The sequence below is a fragment of the Dermacentor variabilis genome, chromosome 1 (genome assembly GCF_050947875.1).
Source record: "Dermacentor variabilis isolate Ectoservices chromosome 1, ASM5094787v1, whole genome shotgun sequence".
Lineage (NCBI taxonomy): Eukaryota > Metazoa > Arthropoda > Arachnida > Ixodida > Ixodidae > Dermacentor > Dermacentor variabilis.
Window position 1 is genome coordinate 62875303 of NC_134568.1, and position 18829 is coordinate 62894131.

At 41.7% G+C, this 18829-nt stretch overlaps 1 protein-coding gene across 8 annotated transcripts in view; it reads left to right on the forward strand.

Annotated features, from left to right (window-relative positions):
* The window catches only part of LOC142578644 (long-chain-fatty-acid--CoA ligase 1), a 211511-nt gene that overhangs the window by 156394 nt on the left and 36288 nt on the right, over positions 1 to 18829 (forward strand). For all 8 annotated transcript variants that reach the window (XM_075688087.1, XM_075688104.1, XM_075688080.1 and 5 more), the window contains 7 exons: positions 766 to 888; positions 5524 to 5601; positions 8235 to 8369; positions 8548 to 8630; positions 12361 to 12511; positions 12875 to 12947; positions 15840 to 15928. In XM_075688087.1, coding sequence (XP_075544202.1) covers positions 766 to 888; positions 5524 to 5601; positions 8235 to 8369; positions 8548 to 8630; positions 12361 to 12511; positions 12875 to 12947; positions 15840 to 15928 — 732 coding nt within the window. The remainder of the gene's footprint in view (positions 1 to 765; positions 889 to 5523; positions 5602 to 8234; positions 8370 to 8547; positions 8631 to 12360; positions 12512 to 12874; positions 12948 to 15839; positions 15929 to 18829) is intronic.

Sequence of the window (18829 nt, forward strand, 5' to 3'; positions counted from 1 at the left end):
CACGCAGCGCACTTCGTGTGCCCGTACTAAATGGCAAGAGCGACGCGTCGACCTCTGATTCAACATACGGTACATTCGTGGATCCGGGGTGTGCAGTAGTCACAGGCTGCGCTGGCACCATTTTGACCAAAAGGTTAAGTCCCATGTAAGCGTCGCACCTAGACAAAATTGTGAAAAAGAAATTTTTTTTGAGCTTTACATGAATCTGTACGGTATTGCACATCATTGTATTAAATATGTATGCCATATAACATTTGGTCTCCTGGTCTCAACTCCTGACGTCGTGGTTCTTCAAGCCACATGTACAGTGCTGGGGCTGCTTGCATAAACCATTTACCAGTAGTTAATTTTATCTGTGGAATGAGAAATTTGCAGGCGTAGGAGGGATAGTTAACACAAGACAGGGGGGGGAGGGGGTAATTGAAGATCACTGGGAGGAAGATTTCAGAGAAGAAAATAGGCTGGTGATGGGGGGGGAGAGGAATTATATCTTTGTGCAAGAAGCTTTGTGCAAGTGATAGTAATTTGCTGTTCTGAGTGACAAAAGGCAAAGTTTTGTGCAAATTGTCACTCTTTTGTCACTCTGCAACTTAATGTGCTGCAACTTACTGCCATCTGCTCAAAGATTTCTGCCCATGGGTAAACTTACGCAAGTCTAATGTGCCTTGTGCAAGTTTTTTCTGGTGCCACGTGCCCTAATTTTGGCAGTGCTCTTCGACTGCTTCAGTGCATGTCCTTTTCCCTTTGTCCTAATTTTTTTTCAAGCCGCCGCACACAACTGACCTGGCCACTGTATGCTACACAAGTGGCACAACGGGCAACCCCAAGGGAGTCATGCTGACCCACCTGAACATCATCTCGGATCTGTCTGCTGTTATGCGCCAACTGGTACGTCTTTTATCTGTTCGGCGCTTGGATGTCCCACTTCAAAGGAGTACTCGCACAATATATTTTTGATTCTTCAATTTTTTGCGTTAAATGAAGGTCATAGACCTCTAAACCCTAGAAAATTATTGTAAAATCTCACAGCGCTTGAATAATATGATAGTTCTTCTACAGCCAGTTTCGGTCTTGTTTCCCAGAAAGTAACAGTATGGTATGAAGAACTTTATACGGCGGCCGCATTTCGATGGGGGCGAAATGCGAAAACACCCGTGTGCTTAGATTTAGGTGCACGTTAAAGAACCCCAGGTGGTCAAAATTTCCGGAGTCCTCCACTACGGCGTGCCTCATAATCAGAAAGTGGTTTTGGCACGTAAAACCCCAAATATTATTATTATTATGAAGAACTTTATTTAGGTCCTGAGGGATCAGTCTGGGATGGCCGCTCCCAAGTCGGGAGAGAGACGCCGAGCCCCTTTGCCGTCACACGGCCCCTCTGGACAGCCCTGAGTTGGTCCGCCAGCACAATCGTGATGCAAAAAGTGAAGTAGGACATTGCAACATTTTTTACTCTTGCTCTTGCTCGCTCGGTTGTCTGCTACGTTGCTACATTGCGCCAGCAGCATAGGAAGTGATTGAGCGAGCTGAAGTGAGCGCCAAAATGGTGTGATGTCCTGCTCTCACGTGGCCAACTTCTGTGTATTGACGTTGTGACACACATGACCAGAAATTAGGGACATCGCTGAACAGCGCCTTTAGCGGCCGCCCATGGAAATATGCACATTTTCTATTGGAGAGCATTGTTTTTTGTGAATAACTAATCATAGAAGCCATCTTTCAAAATATTCCCATGGAAGTAGGCTTTGCGTGCCTAGCCCGACATCTCATGCAAGGGGTACCATTACGTATGGCCGAAAACCCGTTCCAGATTGCGAGCGAAGTTTGAAGTATGGGAGTCTATGGAAACATTCAAACTTTGGAGGCTTTTTTAGATAGTAAAAAGTGCTGGGCTGCTTTTGTGAACATGCGTACATGCTTCAAAACTTCATTTGCACTTTAGATGTAACATAGTTTTTACAATAAATCCCGATAATGTCCTTTGAAAGTTCATTCCTTTCTTAAAGGGCCCCTCACCAGGCCTCATAGCAAATTTTGGTTATATGCTGGAAGTTGTTATGTGTCCTTTAGGGAGTGTTCTGCCGCAAAAATTTTTCAAATCGGCTCATTAATAGCCGAGATAGAAATATTTCAGTGCTGCAAACCCATGATTTCAGAAGACGAGCTCCACTGCATAGCGAGACACTCTCTCCTCACACCCCATCTAGCTTTCGCAAGCGAAATTCCTTCTTTACTTTCTCCCATACCGGACCTCAAGGATCGCATGACGCATACGTCACAGGCCCCGCCTTCATTTTCTTTCTCCGCGCTCTTTTTTTTTTTTTTTTTTCTGGCGTTGTGCATTTCCATTGACGGCGTCGCGCGCTAGCTGTTGTGATGTCTTGTTTCGCGCAGCACACGATTTTTCACACTGTCCACAAGGACACATGACTAGCGGTATAATTCAGTGCTACATGAATACGGAGGCAGAACAAGTGAATCGCAGAGCATGATCACGCGCTGGAACATGGTAGAAAATGGCACAGTTTCGGTACCTGCGCACAAGACTGCATGACCGTGGGAACAAGCAGACGAAACGGAAGTACATCTCAACTGCTTCGGTGCGAAGTAAAACAAAAAACATGCAGACATTCCATTTGTGTGTTTTATTATTTCTCTAAACTTCAATTCGTCAATGCAAGCAACAGATCACACAAATAACAGATGTTGCCTTGAATAACACTCGAAGTCACGTGTCTCCATGAGTGATGTCACACTGCGGACATGAATACGTAGGCACAGGGACATGACTACATCACCGTCTGACTTGGAGCGCAGTCGCCGCAAGGGAAAGGGAAAAACAGCGTTCAGATTGAAATTTCAGACCTTTCCACAGCGCGTAGCGATGTAATTCTTTGCAAACACAATCATTAGCGTGCATTGTATGCTCTGGGCTTGTCAGCTCAAAATGGCCAGACCTGGTGAGGGGCCCTTTAAAGTGAAAATTTATGAAGATGTTACTAAGAAATATTTTTTGCCTCTGCAGCTGTGTCATGGGAAATGAGTCTTTTTGCGTCTCGTGTGCTGCTTGAAGCATACCAGAAAAAAAAATAATTAGCATCCAGTGTGCGTAAATAAAATACACAAAAGTAGGAAAATTGCCAGGAGCTGCAGACGTAGTTCCGTACAAGGTAATATAGTTGAAGCTATTTCACAGAGTACGTTCGCATTATATCAAAGCAGGATTTTTACATACCTTACCTTGAGTGCAAATGAAGGCTGCCCGAATTATTGCACAAGTTTGTTTGCCTAGTACATACCGGCACCTTGAAACCTAAAAAATTATATTGTCAATATGTGGCGCATGTGTCTTACCATTTAAATCATTCCCATATAGCTTCACGAAATTTCAGAAATACTAAAGGTCATCATATATTTTTACCACAATGCACGCAAAGGAGTATTGGAAATTTTATGCGAAAACCCACAGGGACATGTTAGTGTAGCATGTTGTGTAAAAAGAGAAAACTATTCCAATCACAGACCCTTTTTGAGTTAGGCCAGCAAAGTTTTGCAAGAAGACCTTGTCGTCGCCTACAGTCACCACAGATGCTATAGCATTCGGCTGTTCAGTTCTTAACTTACTCTATTGCCGAGTCAGGTCATAGCACCGCGATATAATTACTGGTGCACTTCTTACGTTATTCTGTGAGAATATTCCTCTACCCTAAATTTAATGTGTTTGAACAATTGAAGAAACATGAGAAAGGGCATTGAGGTTTTGCTAGAAATGTTCTCTTATTATAATCATTTACAACCCACATCGGCACGATGGTTTTGTTATGATCACGCCAGCACCCACTGAGCATCATTTATAATTTTCTCCACTTCCTGTAAATAAAATATTAAATTGTTGTTAGTTGTGCATGAGTAGCACAATGGCAGCTGAACCTTTCATGGGGCTCGCTAAGCCACACATTTCCTCTTCTGCCATGCTCCCGCAAGGCACGTCAATTTGATCCTCTAATTTTGCCCTTTCAGTTTCCTGGAAAGCTTAGGGAGGTACATGAGATGAGCTGGCAAAGTTTTGAAGTAGTCCTGACATTTTGAGTAACATTTCATAGGCAATGTTATTATCCTTTAATTGTTTACGTATTTATTTTACTTCATTTGTGCTAATAATGATGTAATACCTGCAAGTTGAGTTGTTTTACTCAATACATCATGTTTGCGATGGCTGTCCTGAAAATTAGCCAGATGGAAGCACTGCGTGACGTTGGCTGGAAGGCCATTCATTAAAAAAATTGTGTGCAGAATAAAGAAAACACAGGTGCTCATTGGCACAGTCGCCGTCAAAGGCTTACACAGTGAGGTTCTGTGAATAAGTTCATATTCAACACAGCTGCGCCCGCAGCCAGTAAAATTATGCAGAACGGTTGGTTACTTTACACCAGTGCATGCTGAAACCTTGCCGTGTGCCTAGAAAGCAGAAATAAAGACAGTCCTTTTTTTTTTTTTAGATTGCGCGTTTTGTAAGCTTTTGACACTGACTATACGTTTGGAAGGCGAGCTGCTTTTCAGCTTACACGTGATGACAAGTTCCAAGCTCTTGGTGACGGAATATTTGAGGGCAGAAGAGTAGAACTTGTGCAAAGTCAGGTGACTTCATGACACAAATCTAGCGATAGAAGCTTGCCATGCTTTTTGTTTAGTGACACTGATGGTGAATGAATAGTCGGAGTAAATGAATCTTACCATCCGATACTGTACAGACCCGCGTGTACTGCGTAGGTTCTATATCGCTGAAGATTCCATACTAATTCAGTACTCTGCATTCCTATTCGAATTTTGACCTGCCTTACTCGTACCTGTCTTACGCCTATCGAGGTAAGCGGTTGCTTCTTGGGTTGTAGCCGAGGCTAAGGTATATGTGATTAGTAATGCTTTATGCGTGAGTAGGCTGACTAAGATTATAACATGAAGTACGTCAAGGTACCTACGTTAAGTCATGGTCGAAATTACAGAGCCCCTTATTGCATATATTAAAGTCACCTCAGAGTGTCTCCGTTAAAAATTTATGTTTAATTATATTAGGACTTATTAGCTTTCTGTTAGGCCATTTGGAAAAGCACTGTGTAGGAAGTTCTTTTGTGTGTTCAATTATGTTGTCATCGCTTCCAAAAAACATGACCGTATAAGGCCACCTTTCTCGGGCATACTTCATTTCTCCTGGGCACCACCACCTGACTCATGACCAATATGTTTTAAATCTGCCCCGATGACACAAGGCATGTCTCGGAACAAAAATAAATATCGGTTCTAAAGATTTAACCATCACTGCCAGCGCAGTAGGTTGGCGCGAATTGTCATCTGTGATAACAATAAGAGCGGCAGCATGTTGTTCAAAAATGACTTGTCACTCCTTGGTTTCTTTTCTCAAGGACGTGACTGACCCATAGAAGGGATGGCCAGCCTCTCAAACTGATCGTAATTTAATTTGGTTGACCTTTTGTTTAATTGTGTATTGTGTTCTTTATGTTTCAGGGGGATATTGCTCCTAATGGTGATGATGTGATGTTGTCATTTCTTCCCCTGGCCCACATGCTTGAAAGGTGTTGTGAGGCAAGTATTCAAAGGGAAGAGAAGTGAAGTTAACTTTCAGGCGTGCTGTTGATTTGAAACCACTTTGTGCAGATTTATCTGCAACCAACTTAGTGTTGTGTAAACTCAACTATTCAGGTTAATTTAACAGACTCGCTGCTTGTCCTGGGATGTAAGAGAAAAGAAGACTAAATTTATTAGTTGCTGTTAATGTTTTGATCTATAGCTACAGCCTTTTATTTTGATCTATAGCTACAGCCTTTATGAATTCATTTAGGATTCAGTCACCTTGTTTGAGCTAAGTTGGATTGAATAAATTCAATAAGCTGGCGAGTGTTGCTGAACTTCACTGTGCTTATTCACACAAACTGAGCAGGAGTTTATGAAGGAACTAGTAAGAAAAGTTACTAACCCAAACAGCGAAACTATCTGAGGTTTGCTTATTGTTGCTGTACATAGGGGCATAGGTTTCCAGTATTCCAAAGGGCTTTTCATACTGGCGTGACATTTTCATCTTTAATTTCTTTTCTTCATTTATCAAAACAAAGCCTAAGCTTTCTTCAGTTGTAAACACAAAGCAAGCAAATACATTTTTAATTGGCGAATATAATGCTGTTGCTTCCAGCAAGTTCAGTTAAAAAGAGTGAAAAAAAAATGCAGGCTGGGGTAGGCATTTTGTAGCAACCCTGTTTCACTTTAGACTGCAACTTAATGGCCATGCCTTACCATTCCAGTGATTCGCTACATTGAGTGAAAAGGGAAATACACATTCTGCATGAAACTTTGTATGAAGTTTTCTTTTTCTTTTTGTATTTGCCTATGATGTGATGCATGTGATAGCATCTTGCCAAATTTACAACTCTAGCACTGGGCCGAGTTGCTGCTTAGGCTTAACAAAAATTCCCAAACTCCTTTATGTGTAGACAAAAATAGTGCTATTTGACAATGAACAATCTAACAAATATTTACCAGATATATACCTTTCCATGGTGATGGAGACACCTGCTTTTTGGACTTTAGCAGCCACATAGGCAAGTGTCATGCAACTACTCCCTTCAACGTTTCAGTACAAGAAATAACTCGTGGGCCCATTTGGCTTGTGTTGCCAGGGTCTCATTCGGCAAGTGTAAAATTGAGAGGCATGTGTGTCCACTATCAGCTTCCATGTATACATCTTGGATTGGGCAGTTTGTGTGAAAGCAGGGGGAGAATTGCATTGCATGAATCGGGAGTGCTTCATTGAGCAGCTCGGGCTAGCTCAATCATCTGCACAGGTGAATGTGTTGACTAAGGTCCCCATAGCTAACAAAATTTGTACCACATTGTTAAACTGTCAACTGTGTGTCGTAAACATTGTTGTCCATGCAATAAAAAGATTATGGCTGTATATTTTATAGAAATGCAAATTTACATGCATGGATGTGATATAAAATGTGACGATACACAAGTTCAATACATCTGAGATACACATTGTTATAGTGAAACACACATGAGACTTAGAAGAATTTGGAACAATTGTTATCTCACAAAGCTGCCACAAACTCAACAAAAATTTTTAAATTTAAATTTTCTGCACATTTATGCACTTCTTGTGTCCCCCTTGACAGTTTTTAAGTTTGGGACACTCTGTCGTACTACTCATTTTGCACTTACTCAAATTTATGACAGTACTGTTATAAAATCTTAAAATCTTCTTTGAAAGTGAGAACTATCTGTAGCGATAACTTATTAGCTCTTCTTCAGGGTTCCGTTTGCTACATATAAAGTGTTTTTAGATACATTGGGACAGTGATTAGGCTTTATACAGCTTAATTCATGATTTATATGTTGGTGTAAGTATAAGGGAAGTTGTAGGCTCAATAAGAAGCAGCAGTGGATATCTGATGCATTCCTACGATGATGGCTCACGCCTGTGGTGTGCTCTGCTTCAGAGCATGAAGTTGTCATTTAAATTCTTAACTGGTATTGGTATGGTTGCAATCCAGTGAAATGCAACACAGTAAAAAGGCATCTGATGTACATTGAAGAAACTTGGACACCATAATTTATCCAGAGCACTCCACTGTAACACGTCAGGATTGTATCCCAACATCATTCAACCCATTCCTATGAAGAATAATTAATAAATGCTGTGGGCACAGATTTAGATTCATGTCAGAAAAAAAAATAACCTAGGTAGTCGCATAAATCTAGAATCTTACACTGCGGTGTTCCTTGTGCCCTGAAGTCGACATTGAGATGTTAAAAATCGGCAGTTATTGCTGTAGCATCTCTTGCATCCCACGTTTTTAGGTGAAATCCCATGCATTATTTCTGGTACAGCCTTTGCACTTGAGAAGTGACCAAAGGCAGGGCCTGGCACACTAATCATGACGTTTTTCTTTTTAAGACTGTACAATATCCATTTCATTGCTGTGATTAAAAATTGACACCAGAAAATTTTTAAACTTTCATTAAAAGAAAACTAAAGTTTGTGTGGTTCGGTGGCTGCTATTTCATCGACAGCTTCAAATTCAGTGGCATTTGTCTCAACCTGTTACTTGTACATGTACATGCATCAGGAAAGGTGTAACACATTTCAAAGAGTGCATTTTTTTAATAGGAATTTCATTGCTGAAATATGTTGACCTCTACACCATACACTACCTGCCCAGATGGCTATCTACATGATTGGTGGCAAAGTTGGCTTCTTCAGCGGTGACATCAAGGAGCTTGGTGAAGACATGAAGGCCCTGCGCCCAACAATCAGTCCCACAGTACCCCGCCTGCTGAACAGAATTCATGATAAGGTGTGTTGTTGGCTTTCTGACTTGCATTGTACTACCAGGTTAGTGTCTTATGTGCCCCTTGCTAAACATGCATGCACATTTTCCCTCTAAGCCTATTTATCCATGGCACCTAAGAGAAATCTGCAGCTTGCTTGTAGAACATGTTGGACAGTGTAGAAATCTCTCTTTATTCCCATAGGTGATCTCTGCCTGCAGTGGCAGCTTCATCAAACGTACACTGTTGAACATGGCCCTCAAGAGCAAAGAGGCTGAGCTCCAGAAGTAAGTGATGTTGTGCTTTGCACCTATTGTGGAATTATTGTATGCTGTCGTTAAAAATATTTTGGTACCAGGCATGTGGAACAGCATTAAATTAAACATAGATATATTGTGACACATATATGAAGTGCTTGGCATCCCAGTATGTCCAACAAGTCTATGGTCATCCTAAGAAAAAGTCAGAATGAGTGTTTCGGACACATCCAGAAATAAGACTGAACGGGGGGGGGGGGAGGGGGGGGAACGCCTGAAAATTTTGTTTAAAAACTCTGTGAGGCCCTTACTAACCAATGCTTGCACATATCTTTGCTCTGTGCTTGTTCTTGTGTACATTTTATTATATCACTTCTTCGTAGCAAAACCGTTATGCTCATAGCTCATATGTTGTGGCATTGTCATTATTTTGATGCTTACATATTTCATGCAGTTTACATCAACCCGTTTTTACACCTCTTTACAGCCACATTTCATATCATCATCATCATCATTAGCCTATATTATGTCCACTGCAGGAGGAAGGCCTCTCCCTGCAATCTCCAATTACCCCTGTCTTAAGCCAACCGATTCCAACTAGTACCAGTGAATTTCCTAATTTCATCGCACCACCTAGTCTTCTGCTGTCCTCGACTGCGCTTCCCTTCTCTTGGTACCCATTCTGTAACCCTAATGGTCCAACGGTTATCTAACCTGCACATTACATGACCTGCCCAGCGTCATTTATTTTATCTTAATGTCAATTAGAATAACGGCTATACCCGTTTGCTCTCTAATCCAAACTGCTCTCTTTCTGTCTCTCAACGTTATGCCTAGCTTTCTTCGTTCCATCGCTCTTTGTGCGGTCCTTAACTTGCTCTCGTGCTTCTTTGTCAGTCTCCAAGTCTCTGCCCCATATGTCAGCAGCAGTAAAATGCACTGATTATACACCTTCCTTTTCAATGATAATGGTAAGCTTCCAGTCAAGCTGGCAATGTCTGCTGTATGCGATCCAACCCATTTTTATTCTTCTATGAATTTCCTTCTCATGATCAGGGTTCCCCGTGTATAATTGACCTAGGTAAACATACTCTTTCACAGACTCTAGAGGCTGACTGGTGATCCTAAATCTTGTTCCCTTGCCAGGTTATTCATCATTACCTTTGTCTTCTGCATGTTAATCTTCAGCCCCACTTTTACACTCTCTCTGTTAAGGTCCTCAATCATTTGTTGTAACTTGTCTGCAGTGTTGCTGAATAGAACAATGTCATCTGCAAACTGAAGGTTGCTGAGGTATTCGCCATCAATCCTTAATCCTAAGCCTTTCCAGCTTAATAGCTTGAATATTTCTTCCAAGCATGCGGGGAATAGCATTGAAGGGATTGTCTCCTTGTCTCACCCCTTTATTTATAGGTATCTTTCTACTTTTCTTGTGTAGAATTAAGGTAGCTGTAGAATTTCTGTAGATATTATCCAATATAGTTATGTAAGTGGTCTGTATTCCTTGATTACGTAATGCCTCTATGGCTGCTGGTATCTCTACTGAATCAAATGCCTTCTCGTAATCTATGAAAGCCTTATAGAGAGGCTGATTGTACTCTGTATATTTCTCGATTACCTGATTGATGATGTGGACGTGATCCATAGTAGAGTATCCCTTCCTGAAACCTGCGTGTTCCCTTGGGTGACTAAAGTCCAGTGTTGCCCTTATTCTGTTGGAGATTATCTTGCTGAATATTTTATATAATACTGGGAGTAAGCTAATGGGCCTATAATTTTTCAATTCTTTAATGTCTCCCTTTTTGTGGATTAGTATAATGTTTGAATTGTTCCAGTTTTCTGGGACCCTTGCAGTCGATAGACACTTCGTATAAAGAGCCGCCAGTTTTCCAAGCATTACGTCGCCTCCATCTTTGATTAAATTGACTGTAATTCCGTCTTCTCCTGTCGCTCTTCCCTGTTTCATGTCTTGCAAGGCCCTTCTGGCCTCATCGCTAGTTATAGGAGGAGTTTCTCTATCCTTTTCATTACTGTTTCAAATGGAGTTATCGTGAGTCCTCTGGGTACTGTACAGGTCAGTGTAGAATTCTTCCGCTGCTTTTACTATACCTTCGAGATTGCTGATGATATTGCCCTGCAGTGCATACATCTTGGTTTGTCCTATGGCAAGTTTCCTACTTACTGATTTCAGGCTGCGTCGATTTCTTACGGCTTCTTCAGTCTTTCTCACGTTTAATTTCGAAAATCACTTACTTTTGCCTTGTTGATCAGTTTTGACAGTTCTGCAAATTCAATCTTATCTCTTTAGTTGGACACTTTCATTCTTTGTTGTTTCTTTATTCGGTCCTTTGTTACTTGAGAGAGCTTGCCTACTGGTTGCCTTGGTACCTTGCCTCCCACTTCAATTGCTGCCTCTGAAGCCAGCCTAGTTACGGTTTCATTCATTACCTCTACATCATCTTGCCAGGGTCAGGTTGCCAGGGTCAGTTTCCATTGGCAACCTTTGGGTCCAGAGATTCTTAGCACCGTCTGCTGCGTTTTAGGTCTGACCACCGCCTTGGTCAGGTGCTCTGCAGCTGCTGGGGACCGAGGGCCATGGGTTTATTGAAGGAATCGTAAGGGAGGGTGTGGCCGAATACTGCACCAGGGAGGCCAATTCCTGGTTTGGTGAGGGAGTGTCTTTGTTGAAGCTTAGTGGGCCTTCCTAATTTAGTTGTACCTGGATTAGTATAGCCCCACTAGTTCCCTGAATCTTTTGCCAGTGTCGGGCATCGCTCCAAGTCTGCAGATGTAGATTTTACGCATAATACATAGACAATTCATTACCACACATCATGGTACTCTGGCCATGAGTAGCGGCAATCACGGTGCTGAACTGCAGTCCTTGTTTGTCAGTTCTTTGTACTGATTATTCCAACTTTGTCAAATACTAGCTGTGGGTATGGTGACTTTGGCCACCCTATCACTGGTTAATTGCTCATATTTGGAGCAGTGTGACAAGATTTAATATGCAAGCTTTCAAAATATTTCAAAACCATGTTTCTTGAGAGAATTTTGGGTTTCAATGGGATAGTGTGAAATTGGGATCTTCTGGTTGCTGCTGGAATCAGCAGGATTAATGTAGCAATGCATTGAGGATGCAGTACCAGATCTTCAGTGGTCTCAATTAGTGGTTACATTGCACATTTTTAAGACGATCTCCACTCCAAGCTGGCAACTTATTTTTTTTTTTTCGAGTGGCGCTGCAGACAGCATGAGGCAGCAGTAATATATCTTCTCAGTTATGCTATCACTGGGTTGAATGTGTCAACAGTTCCAGTGGGCACTTATTGGGTACATAGTCAGAACTGGGAGAAAGACTACTATATATAACAAATTTACGACTTATTATTAGTGTGAGCCTTTTTCTTCCCAAGCTGCAAGGGGACTTGATGAATATGTTTTCATTTTCTATGCTTTTTTTTTTTGACTGCAGAAATTTTATATGGATATGTACTATGGTGTAAGGTTTTCATTGCTCTTGTGTGCAAAGTTGGATTAAATGCAACATCTGTATGCAGCGTGAAATTTCTTATGACTTTTCACAGAATCAATCACAAGACCCGTGTTGTATAACTTGCAGTATGTATAAATGTGTAATACTGGTATAATATTTGTGCGTGAGCTTAACAGACTGTTGGACTTATCTGCAGTGTGCTATGACTACATTAAGTTTCCTTAAGTTACTAAAAAAAATCCTTTTTTGTTTGTACATTCACAGCTTTATTGTGCGACGAAACAGCCTATGGGATAAGCTTATCTTCAAGTCTGTCCATGAAAGCATGGGAGGCCGCCTTCGGCTCATGGTGGTCGGCTCTGCGCCGCTTGCACCAAGTGTTATAACATTTGTTCGGTGTGCTTTGGGCTGTGTGGTGAGTGTGCACCCAAAATACTATTTAGCTAGCTGTTCTGAGCTGACCTGTGGGTAGCTTAAGCTTATTGCTTCTAACTTCTGCTTAGCTTTTAGCACATTTGTGTGTATTGAATTCAATCTGCAGTTTGTTATTTATGCTGATTTTTATATAACTAGGTTTTTCATGACATCAGTTTGTCCCTATCATTTGGACTGCTTTTTGTAGTTGCTGTCATAGTTTCTTCCTGTTGTCATTCTCATCTGTAACACAGTTGACAGTTGCCACAGAAGCAGTGATGTTTAGCTGAAATATACATTTTTGTTATAGTTGCTTGTGAAAGTACCAATTATTTAGACATTTCTTGTTGTCCCTTCATTTTAGATTGTGGAAGGCTATGGTCAGACTGAGTGTACGGCACCTTGCACTCTCACATTTCCGGGTGACTACAATGCGGGTAAGGGAAACATTGTGTGCAATCAGCTTGATTGGCCCTGCAACAGCTTTTATGACGTGAAATGTGACATCAAAGAGAATCTTGTTGTGAGTTAAATGTACTTGTATGGATGGAGTTATTGGCACTGTTAGATACGGACCCTTTTCCTGGCATCTTTCGAGTTAACCAGACTGCATCGAATCGCCGTCGCACACAATTAAGGTGCGCAGAAGCTCGTCTAACACGTTCCCGGACCTGTCAGACAAGTGGGCGACCCCAACCCGAGGTGTCGCACGTGGAGCTATTGTCCCCCTGCTAGAGTTTTCCCGAAAGTGCAACGGGAGCCTAGCACAATTCCAGGTATTTGATCCTGGTCCCGAGCAAAGCTGCTTTGTAGCTCTGAAAGCTCGTTCGAAAACAACCCGTCTCCTCCAGCTGAGCACTTTCAGACGGGGATGCAACACCAAGGCAATGCCGGCTGTAAGTCACCGCAAGTCCCTCTGAGCCACACCATCTGCCGATTGTGACGGCAGTTGCAGACCTGGAGGCAAAACCGGTGGCAAGTCATCCCTCAAACAGTGGAGCACTTGGAGCGACACCCTGAGTCGAATGTGACTGCACTTGCACGGGTGCCTACCATTGGCCAAAAATAATGACACCTGAGCGGGCTCGACGGTTCGCCAAAATGATGTGACTCCGAGACACCGAAGGGGTTCAAAGGCAGGGACAGGGAGCAGAGAAGAGCATTCCTTCATTCATTCATCTCTTTCGGGCTTCTTGCCACGGGCCGCAGCGTCCGATTTGCTGCCGGCCATCAATGATTTTATTACTGTTAATTTCTTTGTGTTCTTACTGTAAATAATGTAAATAAACCTCCTGTTTCATCTCAAGAGCCTCCTCAACGTCGGCCAACTCCTGCACTCAGCGGCGAGATCCAATAACTGGGGGACAGCGGTGGGATTGTCCTCTGGATCCAATAGCACTCAAATGCTGCTGCTGCCATATCCTCTCAGCCTTTTCTCATTTATCGTTCTTTCTGTACTCGAGGCTTTACTTTGATACTTTGCCCGTCATCGTTTAGGTTTGATGGAAGTGCACCTGGCCAGGGAGGAACATAATTGAAGGGAAAAGATGCACTCGCCAAATAAAACGATAAAATGAAATGAATTTGGACTTATTGGGGCACATATGGGGTTCCCTGTTCACAATATCAGTGAGAAGATGCGGCTTGTGTATGAAGCATATGTCACAGTGAGCATGGGAAGATTACCTTATGTTTAATCTATTACAGTTCAGTGTTCAACAGAAGCAGCCCATAAGAATTTGTATTTTATTCATTATTTTATTTGATGAGTGAATGTTTCATTTCAATTTTTACCAGTCATGCAGAGCTTGGCATATTGGGTGGCACGACCCTCTTACCACACCCCCCAGTCTCGACTACTATAGTATCATGCAGTGGTGTCATTGTTTGCTTCTAGATAGAGCCATCATCTTATCAGTGATAATATTTTTCTGTTATAGCTTCTGCTGGAGGCACTGCTTAGCCATTACATGTAAAGAAGTCTTGCAGAGTGCCAGTGTATTCAAAATGCATAGGAATATACACAGAAAGAGATGGGCATTTCAGGAAGTTGAAGGGAAAAGTAGGTGGACTTGGAACAAACTATGGGCTTCCTGCTGCAAGTCCTAGAATACTATTGGCCGAGATGTTCTTGACTACATTATCTACTGGCTAACCAAGTTTATTTACCACGTTTAAGAGTAAAGTTTAGTTCGGGAGCTCCTATTTAAATACATGGGAAAGGAGAAATCATTTTTCTTGGCACTCAGTGTACCAAATTCGATGAGGTTTGTTGCATTTAAAAGAAAAAGTTAAAATCTAGTGACTGTTGGTTGCAAATTTTTGATTTAGGTTGTCAATTTTTAATAAACGTTGCAAAAATTGCAAATTTTCATTAAACTATGAAGTTTACAACTATGTAACTCAACAATGAAAAGCGACATCACAATTCTGTCAATTGCTCCTTATAGTACAACTAAAACGGACAAAATTCATATGTTAGACATGTCTCTCAAATAAACCAGTAATATCCAAGTTGAACTTTTGTAAAGCTCTTCTAAAAATGAAATAAATTCACGTAACATGTTAATTTACATATGAAATTTGTCCGCTTTGGATGATCTTATGGATGCAGCTTACAGACCTGTGATATCTGTTCCTGGTGCAGAGCTGCAGACTTGTGTACTTCATGCTTCCGTGTTTTTAAAACTTGCCAATTTCAAAAACTTGTTTTAAAAATTTCAAGCCCTAAATCAAAATTTCGCTTCCAACTGTCACTACAACCTAACTTTATCTCTCAAAAGCAACAAGGTAATTAAAATTGGCCCAGTGGTTATCACAGAAAAGCATTTCTGCACTTCACATCTATTTGAATAGGCGGCATCAGAGTTGGGCCCGAGCCACGGAGTAAGACATTTAGGAGGTGAAACTCCTGTCAGCGCGAGCGAGCGCGGGCGACCAGATAAGGTCACAATTGTTGTATGCGCCGACAGGACCGTATACAGTGGCGGCGCCATGCGGCGCATCGTAGAAGCTGCAGCGAAAAAAAAAAAATGCAGCGTCCGGGCAGGCTGCTCCGGCGCGCTCTCAACGGCGGTAATTTCTTTCCACGCCACTGGGCGCCGCCAGCACGATAATGGCTCCGCGGGCTTGTGACTTTTTCTGGTCGCCGCAAACGGAGGAGTTTCCTCTCCTAAATGTTTCTTGCTCCGTGGCCCGAGCTAAAGTTTCCTCTTAAGGGAGGTTGTAGGCTCTCTGTATATTTATTTCATGAGCTTAAATAAGTAAGCATTGCCTTTGTCTCTGGCTTTCCTTTTTTGGAAGGTTAACTATATGTTTATTAAATGCAGGTCATGTGGGGCCTCCCATTGGAGCCTGCAATGTGAAACTAGTGGATGTTCCTGACATGGAGTACTATGCAAGCAACAATGAAGGAGAGGTGAGAGTTTTCCGAGAGCTCACTGCGGTGTTGACAGCTTAGCCCCTCTTGGCACTGCATCTATAATTGTATGCGCCAAGACAACACCTCAAATTTGCAAAAATTATAGAATATAATATTTAAATTGTGTTACTTACATCTTTGAACTTTCTTGTTTGGCCTGCCTGTGCTCCAAAATTGGTTCTGTATGAAGTGTGTTTGAAAAAATGCACTATAACATAGCTGCCTGGGTGTTTGTCAAGGGTACCAGCCTGTGGCCTTGTAGTGAGTTCTCTTCTTTCATGTTTTTTCAACAGTAATGGTTTATATGAGGGGAAATTCTGTAATGGCTGGTTGTTTCTACGCGCACTGCACATTGTGAAGCTATAGTAAAAATGGTTTTCAGGAGTTTCATGATGAAACTTGCTCAAAAATGCAAAAGTCTCTTGAAGGCCTGTTTTGGTTTGGTCTATTTTACATGATGCTAAAGACTGAGGAAATGATGCAAAACTAATTTTTCTACTGACAGAATTGGTTCATGTCCAAAAGGGTTCAGACATGAACTGTCATACATGGTCAGACAAACAGTGCTGTTGTCTGTCCCTTTCTCACCCTAGTCTCTGCTGCATTGTTTGCAGGTTTACTCGCTTTGCTTATGCTTTGGTGCACATTTTCAGATTAGTGATTAGAGTTAAAGTTGATAGCGGTGGTTCAAGTCATAGGTATTTCATGTTCTTCCTCATTTTGTTTTTCTTTTATGCAGATAAGTAGGGCCTAGCTGCTGAGCAGCTGCTATAAAGCATCAGTCTCTTTTATTTGGAAAGTGCTCCTTGCTGCTTAATTCTGAACATGCTGCTTTAGTTCATCTATAAAATTTTTTACTTGCAACAACTTTTTAGTTCTACTAGCAGTAACAGCACCCAAAATACCAGCGCTGTAAGCAGTCTGTGCATTAATTCTGTGCTGTAGCATAAGACTAATTTAGTGATAGCAAGAAAATTTGTGCAGGTAATTTGGTATGCTCAAAAGAACTTCCAGTTAATTTTGGCTCCATGTCGTTAAAAAAAAAAAAAAACCTGTGTTGCATTAAAAAAATCTCACTGTGCATTAATCTTTGGGTGGAGCAGGTTGATGCTGTCCGGACAAATGGAAGAGTTGAACATAAGCTGCTGTGTAACAAGCCTGCTTACTTTGTGAAGCCAGTAGCAGTTTCCAGTGCAGCATTTCTCCTGTTGCTGTCTGGAAGATATGTTTAGTAGGCATGTGGGAATAGTGAATTTTGAGTTCGACGTGAATGGCGATGTAGGACGAATATTTTCTTATCGAATATTAAATAACTGTTGTTGTGGGTCTGGTTCCCACCTGCGGCAAGTTGTTTCTTCATCCACTTTAATTTCAATTAATTTATTGTTTCTTTATTTTATTTATTAAGCACAAGTAATTTCCCCTATGTTGTCCTTGGTGTCAGTGTTTGTTGGGTTCTTATGATATGACTAATAAAAATCGGGCCCCTTGGCTAACCCCCCTTTCTTCTTGTTGTGCAGAGAAGTGAGATATGCAGAGAACTACTGCATATTTGACTTAATGACTTGTTCTGTGGAAGAATGAGACCAACATTTAATGCAGTAGAACTCTGTGTCTAAATGTCAAAGATGCAAAGAGGTTAAAGAATAGTGAAGCATTACGCAACTGGCTTTGTGCATGTATGAAGTTGATGAGAAGAACACAAAAGTAAAACAATGCACAAATTAGAAATGTTGACTACTGCATAACTAGAGGAAGTGCGAACAGTTGATAGTGCTGTACCAATGCTTTAATTCTGATTAGACGTGTTGGTTATGCTTATTCGATGTCTCTGTGTTCGTACTGTGACTAGAAACTGCACATGCACTTGTGTATAAAGAATGCATACTACAGACTGCACCATAATTACTGTCACACTCTTTGACTGATAATTGTGCCTCTGATTTTTTAACATTTCTCTACATTGTTTCTTCAAACATTTCTTCTGTGTTTCGTGCTAGTTTTTTTTTTTTTTTTTTTTTTTTTTTTTCGGAAAGTAGGGCACTATAGATCGTATCGATCTTGCAATCTTGTCGATGAGTTAGGCTGGACACTCCATCTGAGGTTGCCAAAGTTCTAAACATTCACCTCAAGATTGTCCACTGGGCTCTCAAACATGGTACACTTAAGGACGTAACTTGCAGTGGCCGGCTTGTCTCTGACCACTTCTCACCTTAATAAAATTGTGATGAAGAGAATCTAATCCCAGCCACGGAGAAGCATCAGAAGGCTGGCTTTGGAGCTGAAATGTGTTGGCAACTACACTGAGAACAGCCGTGCGAAGAAACCTTAAGGTGTTCAGCTACAAATTCCAGAGAAAATGTGGACTGATGCAGGTGCAGAGAAAGGCAAGATAGAAAAAAAGTGCCGGATGCTGTTGGCATGGGCCGCGAATGGGAGCACTTGGCAGCTGTCTTCACCAATGAGAAAATTCTCACAGTACAGCCCAGTCACAACACTCGGAAATCTCATGTGCTTGCTTCAATGTCGGAGCATGCTGATGCAGCGAGTTAAACAGTCTTTCTAAACTCATGCAGTGTCTGTGATGGTTTGAGCTGGGGTAACCACTACCACTGCCCACATTCCTCATATTTTTGTGACAAGAGGCACAAAGCTTGACACTCACACATTACTTTAAAGATATTCTAGAGCAGATTTTCTAGAGCTTCATTCGTTGCCCTTGTCCCTGTCCCATTTTGGTGAGTAGTCTTGGACTTCGCAGCAGGACAGTGCCCCGGCACAATAATCGAAGAGCAAATCAACATCAATACTATCAACACCACAGCAGTGGTGTCATGCTCCCGCACCTAAATTCATTCCAGCTGAAGAGTGGCCGGCGAACTACTCTAAACTAAACCC